Source organism: Haemorhous mexicanus, chromosome 5 (genome assembly GCF_027477595.1).
Source record: "Haemorhous mexicanus isolate bHaeMex1 chromosome 5, bHaeMex1.pri, whole genome shotgun sequence".
NCBI classification, from domain to species: domain Eukaryota; kingdom Metazoa; phylum Chordata; class Aves; order Passeriformes; family Fringillidae; genus Haemorhous; species Haemorhous mexicanus.
Window position 1 is genome coordinate 69,475,678 of NC_082345.1, and position 19,427 is coordinate 69,495,104.

General features: G+C 44.2%; 2 protein-coding genes and 1 long non-coding RNA gene across 4 annotated transcripts in view; 1 reads left to right on the forward strand and 2 right to left on the reverse strand.

Moving 5' to 3' along the window:
• On the reverse strand, window positions 1–16,615 carry MCM10 (minichromosome maintenance 10 replication initiation factor). Its single transcript, XM_059847492.1, has 20 exons — window positions 16,481–16,615; window positions 15,688–15,739; window positions 14,573–14,893; window positions 13,706–13,810; window positions 12,986–13,120; window positions 12,594–12,768; window positions 11,725–11,890; window positions 11,035–11,202; window positions 9,620–9,736; window positions 8,392–8,591; window positions 7,381–7,481; window positions 6,288–6,389; window positions 6,072–6,189; window positions 5,543–5,771; window positions 4,569–4,728; window positions 3,783–3,901; window positions 2,794–2,907; window positions 1,917–2,062; window positions 1,666–1,708; window positions 1–1,284 (listed from the first exon to the last, which is right to left on the reverse strand). The coding sequence occupies exons 2-20, from the start codon at window positions 15,692–15,694 to the stop codon at window positions 1,201–1,203; spliced, it is 2,610 nt and encodes an 869-aa protein (XP_059703475.1). The 5' UTR covers window positions 15,695–15,739; window positions 16,481–16,615; the 3' UTR covers window positions 1–1,200.
• The window catches only part of LOC132327858 (uncharacterized), a 4,375-nt gene continuing 1,542 nt past the window's right edge, over window positions 16,595–19,427 (forward strand). Inside the window, exon 1 of the long non-coding RNA XR_009486629.1 lies at window positions 16,595–17,034. This is a non-coding gene — a long non-coding RNA (uncharacterized LOC132327858). The remainder of the gene's footprint in view (window positions 17,035–19,427) is intronic.
• The window catches only part of OPTN (optineurin), a 16,477-nt gene continuing 15,472 nt past the window's right edge, over window positions 18,423–19,427 (reverse strand). For both annotated transcript variants that reach the window (XM_059847494.1, XM_059847493.1), the window contains exon 14: window positions 18,423–19,412. In XM_059847494.1, coding sequence (XP_059703477.1) covers window positions 19,291–19,412 — 122 coding nt within the window. In that variant the 3' untranslated portion in view covers window positions 18,423–19,290. The remainder of the gene's footprint in view (window positions 19,413–19,427) is intronic.

The following is a 19,427-nucleotide window of genomic DNA, read 5'->3' on the forward strand; positions in this document are numbered from 1 at the left end:
TGTTTTATTCAGTACTCTGTTTATTCTGAGTGAGGAATCCACAGAAGACATTGCCAAGCAATGTCACAGTTACTGATTTTGTCCCCTAGTGACACCCCACTCAGCAAATGGTACCAACAGGAGACTGAAATGAATGCTACAGGCCAAGTTGCACCAATAAAAGCACCAGTAAGAGATGAGGGCTGCACAATGCTGAGGTGAATCTGTCCAGTTGCTTCAAACGAAGTAACTTCTTTCTCTTCCAGCCCCTGTGCAAGCAAACAAGAGGCACTGACAAGACCTCTGGGACATGTGAGATGTTTAGTGGCATTTTGATTTAATCACTAAGGTTGGGGGGGATTTAGGCACTTAAAAATATCCTGTGATCCTACTGGGCATGAGCTAGGGGCAGGAAAAGGCTCAAGTCCAGGATGAGCTGATTAAATGCCCCAGGCATCCCTAGAGAGATGTGCTATCAGAAAAATGCCTGGATGGAGACAGCATTTCTCAGGAGCCACCTCTTGGGAGGGAAATTTTCATGCTGCTTGGTCTGAGACAGCTACTGTTCCTATTTAATATACCAGAAAAAGGGTAAAAACCTTTAAATATAATCACTCAGCTCTTTCAAACCACTCACAAAGTGGTGCCAGATTCATTAAAAAGTTTTTCAAAGTGGGAGCTACAGGTGTGTAGCCACAAGAGTGCTGTAGTGTGGCTAGTGTTGGGGGACAGGGAGCTCTGAGTTTCCAGCATAAACACTGCTGGCTTGCAGGGCCAAAACCATGGACAGGTTTTGTAACAGCTAAGCCAAGGAGAAACTCAGGACATTGTTTGACATCTATTTCTAACCCTCTCACATCCCTTTTTGTCCAAGAGCTCAAGTCAGGTTGGCATGAACACATCAGGGTATTAATTTCATAAGTGCTTATAGAATCTACAGTCATTTCAATTCGTGATGATTTGTCACCTAATAGTGAGGTCACTCTGGTATTGTTAGCTGGAAAGAACAGGCATGACTGTGCCTTTCACATGAAGTCTTCTTCAGTCAATTAAAAAAAGATCAAAGTTCAATATCCATGCAGTGGCCTTGGCAGATGATCTTTTCATCAAAAACTGATTCCCCTACTGATTCATCTCTAAAACCTGAATCCTCTTAGCAGTCCAGTATAAATGTGTGTTTCAGCCACAAAAATCCATCTACATGTTATGGAAAAAATCAGGTCACTTAAGGCTATTGAGAAATTTTGGTTGTTCTTCTCCTCTTGGTAAAAGCGTTTCTCCACCAATCTTCGGACCTTTTTTCTCCTGTAAACATGAACCATGGAGAAAAGAAGTTAAATGTGTGGTAGGCATCCCCCAAACACTTCTCTGGCAGAAACTGTGGTAGGGCTAAATTACTGGACTAAGTATTGACAGACCCTCTAGGGATCTTGACATTCTGAATTCTTACAACTTTGTTCAAATGCCATTTCCCCACAGTTAAATAAAACAAAGCTTTGAGAACAGAAAGCAAAAAGTAGAAGTCCACTGTAACACAGCCTGCAGGTACCTGTATGTACCTGACAAAATGCAGAGCTGTTGGCTTTGCTGGGAGCTCGTAAGGGCACAGAACCAAAGAGGGGGACAGAAATACCACAGGAAGCAGCCAGAGTGCTGAGGTGCTCAGAACTGCTGGCTCACACTTACCTTTAGCATTCCATCTCGCTCCCACTTGAAGAGGCCACAGTTACTGAAAGATGAAGATGGCATGTGAGGACCACTGTGCTGTGCTTGCTATGCAGTATGAGGGGATCCTAAAGTAGCCCCACACCCATCCCATGCTCCTTGGCACAAGGGCTAACATTGCCTTTTTAGGACATGGTTATGTGACTCACAAGTTACTTGTGAAGGGACAGCACCTAAGTCCCAGTCACTATTTCATGAGGCTCATTTCTTACCTGCAGGGCTTTTTTGGAAGCCTGTCAAGGGAAATAGCTCTACTTCCACAAGGACATTTGAAAAATCTCTTGATGGCATCATGCCAGAGGTAGTTGTGGTTATCCTGCACACAAGTCTCCAGAGGCTTGAAATAGGTGTAATTACACTGTCAGGGAGGAGAGAGAGAGCATATGAGACCTGTTCTGGGGACTGGCAACAGCTGACTGTTCAGAGGAAAGCATCCCTGTCCTCTCCCATCCTGAGGAGCCCAGCAGTTGGATCACCACCCCAGGCTTTGTCACTGCTCCTTCTAATGCCATCCTCCCCTTGGTGGTCCTGCTCCCAGCACTTCATGGGACTCAAGTCCCTCTGTGCAATCCCAAAACAGGTAAGGAAGGCAGCAAGAAGTAAAGTTCAGCAGGGGCTGAAACTTTGGAAGTGGGAGGACTGCTTCCCTTCCTCTCAGTACATTTGGGACAGTCATAAAGCTCCACTGCTCTTCCTGATGGCAAAGTCCCTGGAAAGGCAGGTGGAGGATTCCCATCCAGTTTTAATGTTTTCAAGGGCTTTGCTTATTTTTTCATGAAATATGGAGAACTTAGGGTCCTGGTACAAAGCACTTCATGAAGAAATGGAGAAATTCAGGACAGCAATGCCCATGGAACCACTGGCATAAGCACTGAGCTGAGATGTTGAGACAGCACTGAAGCCTTGCCATGTCTCAGTCACTCTGTGCACAGGCTGCTCTCAGCAACAGGCATAAGGAACAAAACATCAATCCCTGCACTGGATCACAGCCAAGAGAGTGACAGATGGGAGTCTGCAGGATAGTCCTGCACCATTTTGTAGGATCCATGTTCCACTCCCCTGCCGGTACCCTGGCTCCCCTTCGCTCACCGTTTTACATGTCACAACTCGGCATTTCACTGCTTTAATGTTCCTCATCTTCTCTTCCAGTTCTTCCTTTTTCACCAGGGGCTGAAAGTATTTCTCCTGCAGTTCAGCCTCAACCTATGGGGCACACAAAATGGGTTGTGAGGACACAAAGAAGGGAGAAGCCACTCCATAAATGGCCTTAGGGCAAATTATTATCAGGCCTGCTTGAAGCAGACTGCAGTCTGGGAGCAGAGAAACACAACATCTCTCATTTCAAACAATCCATTATTGTACACCTGCTGTAGCTCACCAGCACTGACATGAGCCAGCTCTGAAATGCATGAGTGGGAAGGTTTAAAAACAGCAGGAAGTACTGAAATGAGCACATACCCACGAGGACAGTGCAGAGAGAAGTCAGGTAGGCAGATGGAATTAATGGAATAAGTTCTTAGCCAAAATATTACCCCCCAGAAGACCTTAAAACAACTATGACTTCATGCCAATAAGTGACAAAGACAAGAGCCCTGTTCCACTGGAGGTGCTGTAAACCTGGGGAAGTGCTCAGCAGAGACCCCCAGTGTGAGGAAACCCAACCTCTCAGCTCTCCAGGGCACCTGATGGCATTTCACAGCTGACATGAGCCCCAGATGAAGGTGGCAGCTGGCTTTATGTGGCCAAGATGTCAAGTAATGAGGGACAAAATAGGCATGTGGCTCATTTGATTTGAAGGCAGAAGGATTTCTTTGATTATCCACCAATAGGTAACTTCACTGATTCTTCCAAACATAACAAAAAAAAATGGTGCAAACTGGCAACGTGACCTTACCCCAGCTATGCAGCAGTGCTGACTTGCAGGCACTGTGCCCTGAGTGCCCAGAGACCCCCAGCCCTACTCCTCAGGACAATCTGGAGTCTGTGAGATATTTGGGTGCCTGCTTCTTGCTGAAATCATGAGAGTCCAATCAGCTCCCAGTTCTAAGCCCTCAGTCACAGCTGGATGGAAGCCATACCTCTTTTAGAACATCTGTGTGCTTGGACTTGGCCTTCAGGATTTTCTGGAACTCTTCTGACTCCAGATAGGCCAGCTGCTCACGCCGTTTCTTCTGGGCAGGTTCCATTTCATCCATTTCTAGGGAGACAGAAAGGTTCAGTCCTGCATAACAAGGCTCTGATGGCTAAACTTGCTCACTGCAGGAGACTTTGGAAGTCTCAGGTCTCTCTCAGGCAGATATTCAGGTCAAACAGCAGCCTTTCATAGTTTGGGAACATGAAAACAAGTTCAAATATGGCTTCAGAAAAAAAAAAGTATTTTTTTAAAGTAACATTGCATCTTCTCTCAAAGCACTGTACTAGAAATTTTCACATTGCTCCCAGGAGTGCAAGCAGTATTCCCTCACTGACTGATGAAGAAACTTTAAAGGGAATTAAACAATTCATCCAAGATCACACAGTAAATCACCAGCAGGCAAACTCAAGTTCCCACAAAAAATTCAGAAACCTTCCCAGGTGGGAGGGTTCTTGTTTTCCCTTGGTGAAGTCAGCCTTGCAATGCAGATGCTCAAGTGTCAGAAGAAAGGGAACAGAGATGAGCACAGAGAGCTATCAGAGATTACATCTCAGTTTCTCCACAGGGTTAGAGATTTTTTCAGTCTTTCCAACAAACCCTTGAAGTTCCAAATAGACCTAACTTGGCCTCTTTTTAGCACAGCAATTAAGTTCTTAACCCAGAGCAACTCCTGCTCTGTCAGTAGGACAGAAGCACATTTTTTTCTGTTCTAGAAGCTAGCAGTACATACCATTGTCTGCTTCTGCACCTTCTGGCTGAGCAACATTTTTCTCAACTCTTTCAACAATTTCTAGGACATCCTCAACATCAGTCCGTTTCCTCTTGATGCTGTTTGGGTCTGTTTTGGGAAGGATCTGGCCTTTTGCTCGCAGTCGCTGTATTGCAGCCAGCTAGAAAACAGGAAAGAGCAGGGCAGTGTGGGTGACCTGTCTGGCTCCCAGCTCCAGCTGCCAGAAGTAGCAGAGGAAGGCTGTCAACTGGAAGAGAGAACATCCACTGGCCTGAGCATGGAGCTGGCTGGCGAGAGGCCCAACAAAATTCCCAGCTCTGACATACACCCAAACTTCTGTGATTTCCCAAAGCAGAAAATCACCTCTCCACAGGTGTTACCAGGCCTGGTGTCTCTGCAGCTGAGCTTTAGCTGCTTCACAAATCAGTAAGTTTTTCAGAGAAATCAAATCACTTGAGATTTCCACATAAATTGATAATAATTAGGAACTAATAGAAAATTTATTACAACTATTCCTTCTTGTACTCCCAGAATGCTAAGACTTCCTTATTCTAGCTGGAAAACTTTCTTTGACAAACAAATGAACATATTTTTGCCAAAAAAAGATGCAGTCTGTTTTGGCTGGAAAACAAAATTATTCAGACTCATGACAAAACTAAACCAGTTGCTTACCTACCTGTCAAACAGAAAACACCTGCAATACACTGCACTAGCAGTGTCAGAGCTTAGCACTCCAGGAATTTTCAGTACAAATCCCTTCCCTTAAGAGAGTGACTGAAGGCAAGAGGGCAGCATGGACTTTGGCACTGACAGCTATCAGGAACCACAGGTATCCTGTGTGCTGGAATATGGCCAGTGTGATCCCACAAATGAGAAACTTCACTAACACCAGAACTGAGCTGACCAAAGACTCTACCACAAGCCAATTTCCCTTAATCTCTGTTCAATACTTTGCAGATCCAAAGAGCTGGTACCTTTTTGGCTTCTGCCAAGCTGTCTAGCTTTGGCCTTGGAGGAGGAGACTTGTCAAAGAAGAGGATATCTTCTCCTTCTGAGAAGCCTGTACCTAGCCTGGGCCTTTGAGGAGTTGGCATTTTTGCAGCTTTGGGAAACTCTGCCCCAGGCACTGGGGAATGGAGGGAGGTCTGTCTGGAGGAGGATGGGAGAGCAGGAGTGCTGGCTTTAGCTGTGTTCTGGAGAAACCTTGTAAGACAAGAATAATTCATTCAATTAGGGACACAAATCACAGATAAAAAGGTTTTTTAAGAAACAAATAGGAGGGGATGCAGACTATGATTTTTTATTATTTGGCCTTTAGGTAAAGGACTCACTGGGTCACTGAAATCAAGAGTGACTTGAACAAGTCACCAGAAGGAGTGAATGACAAATTGTTTTCAAAGCTGAAATCAGAGAGGCATCACACAAAGCTGAGCAGAAGTGAAAACACAGCTATCCTTATGGATACAATAACAGAACCTTCCTGTGAAAGCCAGTGTGTCTTACCGCCTCTGAATCTCTTCAGATCGCTTTTTTCTGGCCTCCAGCAATTTCTGTTTCTGTTGCTTGAGCAGTGCTGAAGCAGAGATAGACTGGAAATCTGCCCCTTGCTTCTTTTCAGCATCTGGGAAAAAATAATAAAGCAAAATAAAAAGGTGCTTTGTTCAGAAGGAGGTAGAGTGATTTTAGGAGTGGGTCTGCCTTCAGGCAAAAGGACAATACCTGTTTTGGTCCAGTGTTTGCAGAGGTTTCGTGCTCCAAAAGTTGGCTGTGCCAGCAGTTCCCTGAACTCTTCAGAACACTGCATGGGTCTCTTTGCTGCACCTGAGTGGAAGAGGCAGAAATACAGCAGATTTTACATGAGGAAAGGAAGCAGGCCTGGCTATTGAGATGTAAAGTTGTCTAGGTTGGAAGAAACCCTTGCAGGTCAGCTGACCACTTCTCAAAGCAAGACCAACCTTTACATTCTATTTGGTTGCCCAAGGTCTTGTCTTTTGTCACAGACATTTCTATCCCTTCAGTAATTCAATAATTTCCTCATCAGCCTTGGCTGTCTGTGTTACTCCCACCATTCCTGTTTTTAGGATGCTTGACAGTCCTGAAGGCTCCACACTTTATCCCTGGAGAATTCAGAGCAGCTAAAAGCTGCTATGGACTTGCACTATGTTGTCTGAAATGGAGGCAACCAACAGATGAACTGAAAGATGTAAATAAGACTAAATGGCTCCTAGAACACAGTTTGAATAATCTGTCACCTGCTGTCCAAGGAGCATAAAGAGTGTAATATTAAATGCTTTACAGAAACAACAGAGGCAGGGAAGGCTGCAGGGGCTACAAAAGGAACAAGCTTTGACACAAAAGGAAAGCACTAGAAACAAGGTGGGTTCTCAGGAGGTTGCCTGCATTGCAGACCTGACTGATTTATACTTAGTATTCCTTAGAAGCTTTCAAGGTGGCATAAGTAATTAATTTTAATCAAATAAAATAAATCCTCAGGTTCAAAGTTCTTAAAACTTCCAATTCCCATTAATCTGGCAAAGATCTTCTGCCACTGTCCAAAGACAGAACAGGAGACTTAATTTGGGAGCACTGATGAAAAAAAAGATGCATGAAGCCACACAGTTGCTTATGACATTTGCCTTGAAACTGTGATCCCAAGAGGGAAGAGGAATTTTGACCAATTGAGGAAGCAAATGACCCCTTCTGCAGCAAAGTGACTGCCAGGTTCAGTTAGTGACTAGAAGGCTCTGGGAGACATCTACACATTAATCTGGAAACATCAAAGAGTGAAGAGACTAAATAAGTAATTGGGTACCAATTTTCTGCCTGGTTTCCTGGACAATTGCATCAGATCCTTTCACGACCAGGTTGGAGAGAGTGGTTTGAATCTTCCTTTTTGGCACAGCAGCTGCTGCACTAGAAAGAGGAAACAAATCCAGAATATCAGTTTTCCCATGCTTAGAGCAAGGACAGAAGCCTGAATACTAGCCCAGTGCTACAACAAAACTCCAGCCACCCTAAAGGACCAGCTGTCTGTTTTTTGGAAGGATGTGAATCTAAATCCAAATTCCAGCATAATGTTTAGGATCTCCCATTTCTCCCTTGGTTGAGATATGTACTTCCTATGCATTACAGGAAAACTAAACATAGATTAAAGCTTTGCTTTGCTCACAGGTGGTTCCAGGGATGGAAAGGAGGTTGGAATTGCTTCATTACTGTGGAGTCACACTAGGTATCAGAGGGCAGTGGTAAGGGAATAAAAGCTGTGTCCAAGCACAGGGCTGGATCTAGCTCTGACTCCACAGCTGTCTTCATGGGATTTGGCTAAAGGACCTGGTCCCTATGAGATGCATACTGATCTTGGTCAGTCCTGTTTCCTCATTAGCCCAGAGTGACAATGTGTTATTTTAGCCAGGGAAGACATGAGGAAATACAGAAAACACTGACTCTGGGACTAAATGCAGTAAGCCGTATGAAAATACAGTTACAATCTCAGAAACTTGAATGCTTGGGATCTCATGATCTCAAAGTCCATTAATCTACACAAAGCTGCCTGGCTTCACACCACAGTATTAATGCAGAGGTAAAAACAGCCCTTACCACATCTTAGTACCAACTTGAAATTTTTCTGTCAAACAGCAGCTCTGTTACCCCAGGTGGCCAGTAGGATTATGCCAAGTGTGGGGCTTTATTCCTATTTGGTGAACACAGTTAAGGCAAAGGCATTCTCTAAATGAATAGACTCCCTTAGACATAGCTTCAGGCTCCCTTGTATATGTGAGGGAAATTCTGTTCAAAAGCAAGGGAAAGAAATGGTTTATCTTACACTGAGGCTGCAAATGCTGCTGAAGACACCCCTCCATAGTAAAACCCATCCTGACACAGCCTCTCCTTCAAAGTGGGATTTTTCCGACCACCTTTTCTGGGAATGCGTCCCCCAGAAAAGGTGGACTGCAGATCTGCCCGCTTCGAGCTGAGCTTCTTGTACTGGGACTGGATGTGGTACTGACAGTATTCACAGTCATTCTGAAAAGAAACAGGAGAAGCCTGTTACAGAACACCAGCAATTACAATTTCCTTCATTCCTCTCACCCACATGCATCCTTGTATGGCTAAAATGAAGTAACATCTCTACTGTGGTACTCCACCATTTGTAAAAATATGCCCACCCTCGAGCAACAAAAAACAAACCTAAAATTGCCTATACTAATCACTAGAAACAACCCTGTGCATCAAGGAATTTTAAGGCCATTCCTTGAAGTCAACTCATTTCCCACCCAGGACCTCTTGCCCAGATTCTGTATTCTTGACTCAGTTTTATGTACTGTCTGCACAGCTTCCTCCTAGACTGGGCCTGCAGTCACAGTCTTGATTGGCCACAGGTACCTTCTGTATTTTTCGTCTTCCCACTTCCCACACTTCCAGCTCCTCCCCAGTTCTTCATTCCTTCATTTTTTCTCCTCCTTCTGATACCCTACTATCTACAACCCTTCTGACTCAGACAAGGTTCCTTTCAGGTATCACAGCATCACCACAGCCATGAAGTAACATAATCCACAAGTCCTTTAAATTAGTACAAGTCAGTATTGTCCTAAAAGAAGGATCCCAAGACTTTTTTCTCTCATTTCCAGTGCCCCACATTCAAGTGTAAGTATCCTAACAGCTTGCAGGTATGCTGGACATGGGAGCTCATTGGGTGAAAATCATTCCAAAAAATAGCCATTCCCCAAAAAATCTCCTGTTGTTTTTCTCTGGATGAGTTTTCTAGTGCAGTACATGGAAGCTTGCATTAGAGCAAAGGAAAGTGAAAGGCTGTAGTATCATGGGTCAAGACCATCTCACTGCAGCATCACCATGGCATTTAGGGAAATCCCCTGCACAGTGACAGCACAGAAACAGCTCCTCTGAGTTTCATTTCTCACTTTCTTCCACCCACTTTAGTTAGTTGCAATTCAAGACCCAGAAACAAGTAAAGAAGTCAGAGTATCAGTACAAAATCAGCAGCCAGATTTTCACCAACAGCTTAGGAATGCCCTGACTACTGAGATACAGACCAGGTTCACAATCTGTGCACAAGGATCACCATTCTTCTTCCTGGCTTTGCAGGTACCCATATCCAGAGCTTCTCCCATGAGGAGGATCTTCTGGGGATGGTCAATGGACAAACACACCTAGGCAGAAAACAGAGCACTCCTGGATAGGCCTCTTTCTAGATGTCACTGGTTTGTCTCTGATCTGGCTCAGTACCTGGGGTACTAACAATGTAGCCTTCAAATGCAGGCCTAGCTTAAGAAAGCACATGAAAGACATTTAAGTTCTATGCTCAGAGCCTCAGGAAACAAAGAAACACCTAAGGCAGTTGTAATTGTGCTGTAAATGGTCCTGTACAGCTGCTTGGCTCTGATACCATCATGACCCAAACCTCCAGCAAGGGATGGGAGGAAGAGCTGTACCAGGGCCCTCTGTCCTTCTCCAAATGTCTTGGTCCAATCAAAACTGAGTCCTGTGCAAGAAGAGTGTTTGCTTCACACCACCAACTACACCAGGGACTGTGTCAGTAGCCAAGGGAGCTACAGACAGAAGTCAGTTTTAATGTAGTAATAAATGTGAACATTTTAGCTCGGAAGAGCCATTCTTGACAGTTAAATGCAGCCCTCCTATTAAATCTGGTGTGCCTTTCTGCTCACCAATGGGACTATCTACTGCTTATTCATGCTAATTTAAGCAATTATATAGCTTAAAAGACAATTAATGAGAGGCTTAATTTTTCTATTTGGAGAATTGAACATGCAGAACACTACATGATCAGCTACTAGACTGAAATTCCCCTTGACAGAAGTAACTGGAAACATGTTCCATTCCAGTGCAATTAAAAATATATTAATTTATAAGCAAAATGAAGCCATCTTAAATGTTCCACATGTTCTGCATTTATAAATAATCAATTAAACAAGTATAAATAATCAATTGAACTACTACGTATCAGCTGACATATTTACATATACATTGTTTAATAAATCAAATATTGCTGTCTCTCTGTTGCAATTTTTGAACCAGAAACATTTTGAAATAATATCTCATGCTTGAATTAGAAGAGAGAAAATGTGCTTCTCCACATTTTTCAGCTTTGAGAGACCTCTAGGCTGAAGTAGGTGTTACACTGAAGTAGCTGAATAAACTGAAATGAAAATACACTCTCTATATTTGTGGAAGAGCCAATTGCTACCGAGAGCAGACTAAAAACTGGAATAAACTCTGGGTTTAAATGCTTAATAGGACTTCTTGAAGTTCAGTCTCCCAGGAGGCCAGGAGCAGATACATACCTTGCAACTACCTGAAAGCAATTCAAACTGTTGGGCAGACTGCTGCAATTTCAACCTGAAGATGTGCTATAAAGTGAAATCTCAGCCAAATATGAAAAGATTCAGCTATAGGTTTTTATCTACAGCTGAATGAAAAATCCTCTCACCTCGTCTGAGCCTTCTTTGGGTTTCATGGGGTTGGCATTGAGCAGGCCAATGACCGTGCCTTGGTCAGTCTTCCAGTGCTCCTTGTGGACTTCACCGAACAGGAAGAGCGAGACACACTCATTGAGGTCCCGCAGGTCGTTCAGCCGCCAGATGCTGAAGGTCCTGCCCTGGAACAGACATTTCCTTTCCTTTCAGCTTTGCTGCACACACACTGACTGCGTCCCCTCTGGCTGTTTCTTTTTAAGAGCTATTCTGACTTTCCCCTTTCCCCCCCATCAAGGTTTTCATGCTTTAGAAAAGCACAATTTGTAACCTCAGTAGAGCTTAGGTACAGTATCTCCAGCCATCCATGTTGCCAGTTTCTGGGGGTCTTAAAGGCCAAAATAACAAATAATTCTGCTAATACCAACCTGTCTGATATCAAAGCTGGGCAGCACACTTGTTTGTTGAATAAAGAGGTTTTTACCTCACTGAACACACAAAACCATGGCATATCCAGATCTCTTTCATCAATGACTTTCTATAGGACACATACAATACTGGATGAAAGATCAAGACAAGATCCTTACTACAGAAGTTTTCCATCAACATGAAGTTGACTGATTAAGTTGAAGATCTAGGGAAGTTCCTCAGGAAAGACCAGCAGCATTTCACATGAACTGAGCAAAGGATACAATGATGTTACTTACATTATTTGCACTCTGAGGAGTGACCTTCTTCACTATGACTCCAAATGTTACCCAGTCTATTTCCTCCAGATTTTCAGTAGCAAGTTTGCTCTTCAGCTGAGACAGTCGGATGAGTTTCCTGTTAGCCATTTTCCTGTCCATTTCAGCTGAAGACACCCGGGGTTTTCTAGATCCAGTGAAAGCAGGTAAAAGACAACACATCCATTGGCACAAATGGACAATCAAAAAGAACCAGCAATTTCCTGGGGAGACTACATCTTCCTGCAAAATACCTCTGTGCCTTGCTTCACCCTGAGGTCACTTGAAATAAAACCCCCCCATATCAGAAAGCTACTGATGACACTGGTTTTTGTCCAAATAGCTGCATTGCAACTCAGCCCCAAGCCTACATTAACTGCTCATTTCAGACTAACCAAGAATGGCTGACTGAGCCGGGAATACAGCTCAGGTTCTGGTGAGGACACTGTGAGGATTCGGAGTCCTCTTGTGGCCACACTGAGTATAGGGATGGTGAGCAGCTTGTGAGGCTTCTGTGTGCAGCAGAACCTGGCTCAACTGGAGCTCAGCTGGGCTTTGCACATGGCCACTGCTTCCCTGCCCTGCCACTGAGGATACCCCAGGAAAAGCAGGGCTAATGAAATTAGAGTTTTTCTGTTAGAAAAGAGCAGAGGTAAAAACAGAAACGTGGTACTAAGCTGAGGTCAATGTCACATGATTACTGATCAACCAGCCAGTGCTGTGGCTTTGTGTTACACCCCTTCATGACAAGTGACTAATCTGACATGGTTAAACCACTTATATACATTGTGTTTTCTTTGCCTTTACTGGAGGGGTTGTCCCTAGACAGGGCTCAGAGCTGGGCTGCTGACCTTAATCTCAGTCCTGAGAAGGTTTCCACAGACACTGGCTGTGTGGTTGTGCTGGAGCATGCAGGCACGTGAGGAGTCTTCTCTCTGGTCACCTTACTGGGTGTGTTCCCTATGGCAGACTTGAGAGGCTGGAACGCCAGACTGAGGACTTGCTGTGGAGGAGGAATCTTGTTCTCTTCAGCAGAAGAAAAAAGGCATAGCTCCCATTACAAAGAATACAATAATTAACTTATTAATAACTAATTAACAAGTTCTCTGCCACTGTGACCAGATCACTCCTGGTGCACTGAGTAGCATAACACTGTCCTGGATGTGTCCACACCACTGCTGGGAACTATAAGCTTTTGACAGAAGCTCAGTGGCTTTAGTAAAAGGTGGACTGGGAATGGTACCTGCTGAGGATGCTTTTGATTTCTGCCTTCCTTGCTTGGCTGGTGGTAAAGGATTGCCCAGCTGGGCCGAGAAGCATGGTGACTCCTGCAGCTTCTGAACTTTCCTTTCCTTTAAGGGTGGACAGGGAGATTTACCTGGCCAAGAGAACAGAAAACTATGAGACCTTGGGATCTGGACTCAGACTCTAAGCACTGCTTCAAACTGTGTAATTCCTGAATAACAAGTCTAAGTCAGTGCCCCTCATAGAAACCTTTCAGCCAAGTTGTCAGCTGAAATGCAACAGCTGAAAAAGCACCAAAGACTCTTCCCCCATGACAGCTTAAGACCTTGGATGCCACTGCAGCCTCAAAGCTATGGAAAGTAGAAACATCCCCTGTTTTGTAATCTCTTAATGAAGTTTCATCACTACATCCAGCACGCTCTAGCAACAAACACAGCTGCCTATACTGGGTGTACCAACATCTGCCAATAAGAAGGGACACCTCCAGAAGAGTCTGGAGCACTTTGCCATGAAATCTGTCCAATGCAGAATTAACCCATGATGCAGAGACCAAAACTGATTTCTTCTGTAGCTGTAAGAAACAACCTGTGTGGGAACACACCAGATTCACCACTCCTCCTTGCTACTTAGTGCCTTCTTCAGGATTACTTTAAGTCCTGCCTATAAACTCACATGGGTAAGCCAATAAATCATGAATCCATTTAATTAGTTTCATTACCAGGGGTTTTCTTCTCAGGGCCTGAACTGGATTGCTGCCCAAGAGCAGTCTTCTGCAACTGCTCCTGTAACGTCTTCATCTGTTCTTGCAATTTTCTCAGCTCAGCTAGGAAAGAAAGGAGAAGAAAAAGGATAATAATGAAGACAGCAGGAAGCCATTGCACACAGGGATTTGTGAGATCCCGGGAAGTCTGGCAGTTTTACTGCATCATGGGAACTTAAATGAAGACTTGAGGCATAATGCAGATTTACTTGATTCTACATAGCTCACAGTGAAGGCAAACTTTTCCATACAGCCTGGAGCTGGGTCCTCTCATAAAAATATTTTACTTAATTGTGGTGTGTTCCTTCCCTTGTTGAATAAAACTTTCCTGCTCACCATGAGACAATTTAAATGGCTGATGATTGCACTCCTTAGCATAAAGAAGTACTTCCTTATATAATCAAATACACAGCCTGGACACAGGAAAGCTGTGGCCAGCTCTGCTTCCACACTAGTAGGGCAGAACCTCCTGTCAATAATCCTGGTGTGCTGGTGAAAGATGCCAGGATGATCTCTGATGCCCTGAAGACTGAGACAATATTGCTCTTCATCAGACAAGGCACAGGCATACAGGCAACCTTCCCTATGCTACTCAGCACAGTTCTCTAGGTCTCCCTGGCTTCCTTAGGTCCTCTTTCTTTTGGGAAAACAGGTTTGGTGAGTTTGGCCACTGGATGCTGAAAACTGAATTAGAAACTTTCACAAGGCCTTTCAGTATTTCCTCTCCAGACATCATCAAGGAGGGGCAGGCCATTCCTCCTGCCCATTAGATCTCTAGAGACAAATATATCAAACAAAACAGATCAAAGATGCTGTTGCAGAAACCTTGCAGCTCTTCATTGGTTTTCTCCTTTGCCTGACTGGGAGCTGAAGTAGGGACAGCTTTCTCTGCCTCCTCCTCTTCCACCAGATCTTCTACATCTCCAAACAGCATAGCCAAGTTCTCCTTCTGCTCATCAATTGTGCTGTCCTCAGCATCAACCTCCTCAGTGTAGGATGCATCATCTTCTGCATCAAAGAGCTCATCGTATTCATCTGGTTCTCCATCTTCATCCTTGGGAGCATCTTCCTCCTCAGGAGAATTCCTCTCCTCAGTTGCTTCATTTTCTTCCAGAAGAGAAGCCAACAGATCCAAGTCATCATCAGCTAAGGCAAAAATTAGACTCAGAGTTATTTCTGTCAAGTTAAAGAAAAGCTGCTAAGGAATAAACATCCAAGACACCTTCATTACAAGCTAATGACAACTGAAACTAAATCAGAGCAGCAAGTAGCATTTTTTAAAAAAATACATTTCAGGTTTAACTAAAGGCATCTAGAGCAGCTTCTGGCTGTGAGGCCAGATGGAAATGAAGTTGCAGATGCTCTCAGCTCGTGGCACAGGCTGGCAAGTCAGCAGAAAACTTGCCAGCTACTCAGCACTGGCTTTTCCTCCTCTGCAGTTCCTCGAACAGCAGCGGCTGTTACACAGAAAAGCCTGGAACCTGCAAACATGTAGCCAACAGAGACACTCATGTGGCTTTTACCAAAGGAAGGGGAAGAGGGATAGGTAAGACAGGCAACAAAGCATCTCATAGGATACAGTTTGCTCCTGGAAAAACGCAGAGAACAAAGAAATAGGGACAAAAATGGAGAAGAGATAAGTACAGAGAGAAGAACGGGACAGACAGAGCAAAAATGAAAATCTGAGCAAACCAAGAAACTGATTTAGCCTTTGCTGCTGAGGAAAACACCAAACCAGGGAAGGCAAAGAGCAGGCTCACAGGAAAGTGACAATAAAGAAAGCAAGAGGCAACCTCAAAGGACTCAGCAAATAAACTCAGTGGAGTGTAAATTCCTTTGCTAAAAGCCTCATCAGGTTTTCTGAACACTTGAACTTATTAGCTAACAGGCTGATAAGAAGAAAAGTTTCCTACTGAAAGGAAGAGAATTTTCTCCCTTACCATCCATAGTTTCACCAGGATTTCTTTAAGAGCTCCTCAAGGCAAAAATATTCTGTTATGGGGAGAACAAAAGTGATACTGTTAAAGTACATATACCTTATCTAGAAATATATAGTGTCTTCAGGCTCCTTTTTTGACAACTTGCAATCTTTCAGCTTGGTTTTATTTACAGCCACAGATGAGAACTCCACTCAATTTAAAACCCTCAAATAAATTTTCTACATCAAAACTCTGACCCATGCTGAACCCGCTGCAGTGTAAAAAAAAGCCCATTACAGACAGAGAATTTAAGAAATGCCTACTACGTTCTCATAGTAATAGCCATTTCCACCTCACCTGAGTCCACTGAGTACTAATTACAAGCAGCATTTAACTAGTTATTAAATTCTAATAGTTGTTATTCTCAAAAGTGTATATTCTGCTTTTCTCACAGCTTCTCCAGAGGTCCGTGAAAACAAATCAGCACGGGCGGACATGAATGGGCCAGGGAAGCTTGGATAAGAAAGATGGGATATCCACTGAGGCCAAATGAGCAACAAATTCGAAACTGTGCTTACAGACCTTCCTGCTGCAGAATCTTTTGTTTCGCCCGCTTTTGATAGTTTTCTCATGCTCCAAAATATTCATTTGCAGCAACACTGTTTAACTCGCACGAGCAGGGAAGGCCAGTGACCACTGCGGACCCCGCGCTTTTTCCTTCACGGTTCTCCTCTCGCTCGGCCGCCTCCCTGACCCAGTAGAACCCCGACCTCCTGCGGGGCTCCCTCCCCCGCGGCTCCCCGACCCTCCTTACCCCGGGATGGCTCCGAATGCCCCAGGATCGCTCCGTGTGCCCCGGGATGGCTCCGAGTGCCCCGGGATCGCTCCGTGTGCCCCGGGATCGCTCCGAGTGCCCCGGGATCGCTCCGAGTGCCCCGGGATCGCTCCGTGTGCCCCGCTCTCCCCACTCCCCTCAGACTCCCCGCTCACCGCCGCGCGCGCCTCCAGTACCCGCCAGAATTCGGACCGGCCCCGCCCCTTCCGGCGCCTGCGCGCACACGCCATCTTTAGCGCTGGCAGCCGCGGTGCCGCCCGGCGCCATCTTGGCTGTGGGCGGGCGCCCGCTGAGTGGGGGGGCGATGGTGGCCTGTGGATCACAGAATCGGTGGGATTGGAAAAGTCCTATCGAGTCCATCCTGTAACAGATCACAGCACTGACTGCCGCGTCTGGGCTTTCCTTAAACATCTGCAGGAACGGTCACTCCAATGTGGAATTATCCTTTCTGCGAAGATACTGCTCCCACTGTCCAACCTAAACCTGCCCTGGTGCAGCTTGAGGCCATGTCCTCTCATCCTGTTGCCTGGAAGGTGAGCCTAACCCCCATCTGGTTGCACCCTCCTGTCAGGGACTTGTAGAGAGTGAAAAGGTCCTCCCTGAGCCTCCTTTTCTCCAGGCTGAGCCCCCCTCAGCTGCTCCTCTTCAGACTTGTGCTCCAGCCCCTTCCCCAGCCCCACTGCCCTTCTCTGGACTTCTCCAGCACCTCACTGCCCTTCCTGAGCTGAGGGGCCAGAACTGGGCAGAGGATTCAAGTTATGGCCACACTACTGCCCACAACAGAGGGAAGAATTACACTCCTGCTCCTGCTGGACACATTATTCCTGATACAGGCTCCGGGTAAGCCCATTTGGCTGCAGAGTTGCCCGTGTCTGGGCGGAGTGGCCTCAAGAGGGGTCACAGCAGGTGCCATCCTCATCTGGATAACCTAACCAATGTCAACACTTCTCTTACACCATCAGATTCAATCCTTGTTATTGTCACATGCAGTGGACAAAATTTTGTAGGTTAGTCAGTTTTTCTTTGGTACAACTGTAGTTCTGTGAAAAATACTTCTGAGGATGTACAAGCTCATTGCTGGACTGCAGTAATGACAACAAAAAATAATCTTCCCTGCAGCATGAACAGATTTCAGTGTATTGTGGTTTTATTCTTTGCAGTTCCTTGCCCTTCCTGATTTGTACTATTAGACCTGCTCTTTTATCTTTCTATGAAGACCCATTTCACCTAATGCCCATGTTTTCCTGTTAGCACTCCTGTGCTATCATCCCCTCTCTTTGAAACCTCCTTAGAGGATTCATTTTGATTTGACGAATGTGTAAGTTATTCCTTCTTCGGCCTTTCACATTGATTTTCTGTGTTTTCATTAAGGTTAATACTTCTCAGATGAAATCAGCTCTATTATTCTGTTTGTTTGCTTCTGGCCTAGTAGCATTTCCATCAGATTTTAATCATTGCAGAATCTGTAACCATCACTGCTCCTATAATAAAACTGGATTCAGGGTAAAAAAGCCTATAAATCCTACTGTCAAAAGGAACCAATTAAAAGCCCGTAAGAGATTGCATCTGCTGGGACTACTTGTAATTGATGAAGGTTGCAAGGAGGCTGATAAATACCTACTCACAACAGTCAGCTCTTGTGTTACCTGAAATTATGGATGAAGCTATAGATGAGCTATAACAGAAAGTAAGAATCCAGAGTCTAAAAGTGATAATTAAAACAACAGTGACAACAAGCAAAGTAAAAAACTTACTCAAATTACAACAGCAAAAAAGGGATTTTCTCCTTTTTGTTGAGATAAAAACACTTGGGAGCATAAGAATAGAGCTAATCCACTACAGTTGTTTCTACATAAGCTTTTCAGACTTAGGAATTTGAAATCCTGTTCCAGTCTCCCACGTACTCAGAGGCACAGATAAATTTATAATTGTAATAGATTTATTTTGATACGTGAAAATCCACTATACTCTTTTTAAATTAGGTTACATCCATCTCAGTGCTTTCTACCACAATACTGTATAAGTTCAAATGCTTGTATTATAATAAAGAAAAATTAAGACAACATCATAAAAATTAACAGTTCTATAAAACAAGTGAATTGAGTACAGCAGGAGCTACATATATCAGACCTAGCTGATCTGTTTTAAACCATACCCACATCTGGCTAAAGCAAGAAGTTACATAAGCCATCAAAAATTTAACATCAGATTAGTATGGTCACAAGGGCAGCAATGAAATGGCCATCTGGAGAAAGATCAGGGTTCACTTCAAATTCTCGATGAATACAGCACTATTCCATTTTGCTGAAAGCTTCTCAAACAGCTTTTTTCGTGTATTACTTTCCTGGTATATAGTATGTAAGAGATGAAGTATTTATAGGCTCACAGATATTTTATATAAATATATATATATATATATTTGATCAGCAAATATCTCATCTCTCCTCTGACTTCAGTGATTCAGCCCCGTTCTGCAGAGTAGCCATAGAGCAGAGCACTTCAGGGGAATGTTCCTGAAAGCTTTCATAGCAGCAGACACACTGCAAGTTCTGTAGCACATCCATGTTGTTAATCTATGAAAACTCCTTCCCTAAATCAGATTACAACAAGATTAGTCACTACAGGACACAGGAAGAGTTTTTACCCTTTTCCCATTGAATTAGCAAAGCAAACCTCTGAAAACCTCCTTCATAGGACATAAGAGCTGAGCATTATTTGAGCAAGAAGGAAAAAACCCACAAGTGTTTGGCAGGTGAAATTCCAGAAGACAAAGAACTGGAAAGCATCACTCAATTAATGCAGTCCATAACGTGAATCTGCAGTGTGTCCAAATCAGGTAGGATTTCTTCACATTTAGGACATGAATAAATAGAAATATTCCGCTGCTCTGGCCAGTCTTGACTATTAGTTCCTGCAAGCAGAGAAG

Excerpts from the sequence above, each read along its gene's own strand:
- MCM10 (XM_059847492.1), bottom strand. Across the intron at positions 7,482-8,391 it reads GCAGCATTTGCAGCCTCAGT|TGCAGCAGCTGCTGTGCCAA; the intron begins GTAAGATAAACC and ends TCCTCTTTCTAG. Across the intron at positions 1,709-1,916 it reads CTTCCAAAAAAGCCCTGCAG|TAACTGTGGCCTCTTCAAGT; the intron begins GTAAGAAATGAG and ends TTCATCTTTCAG.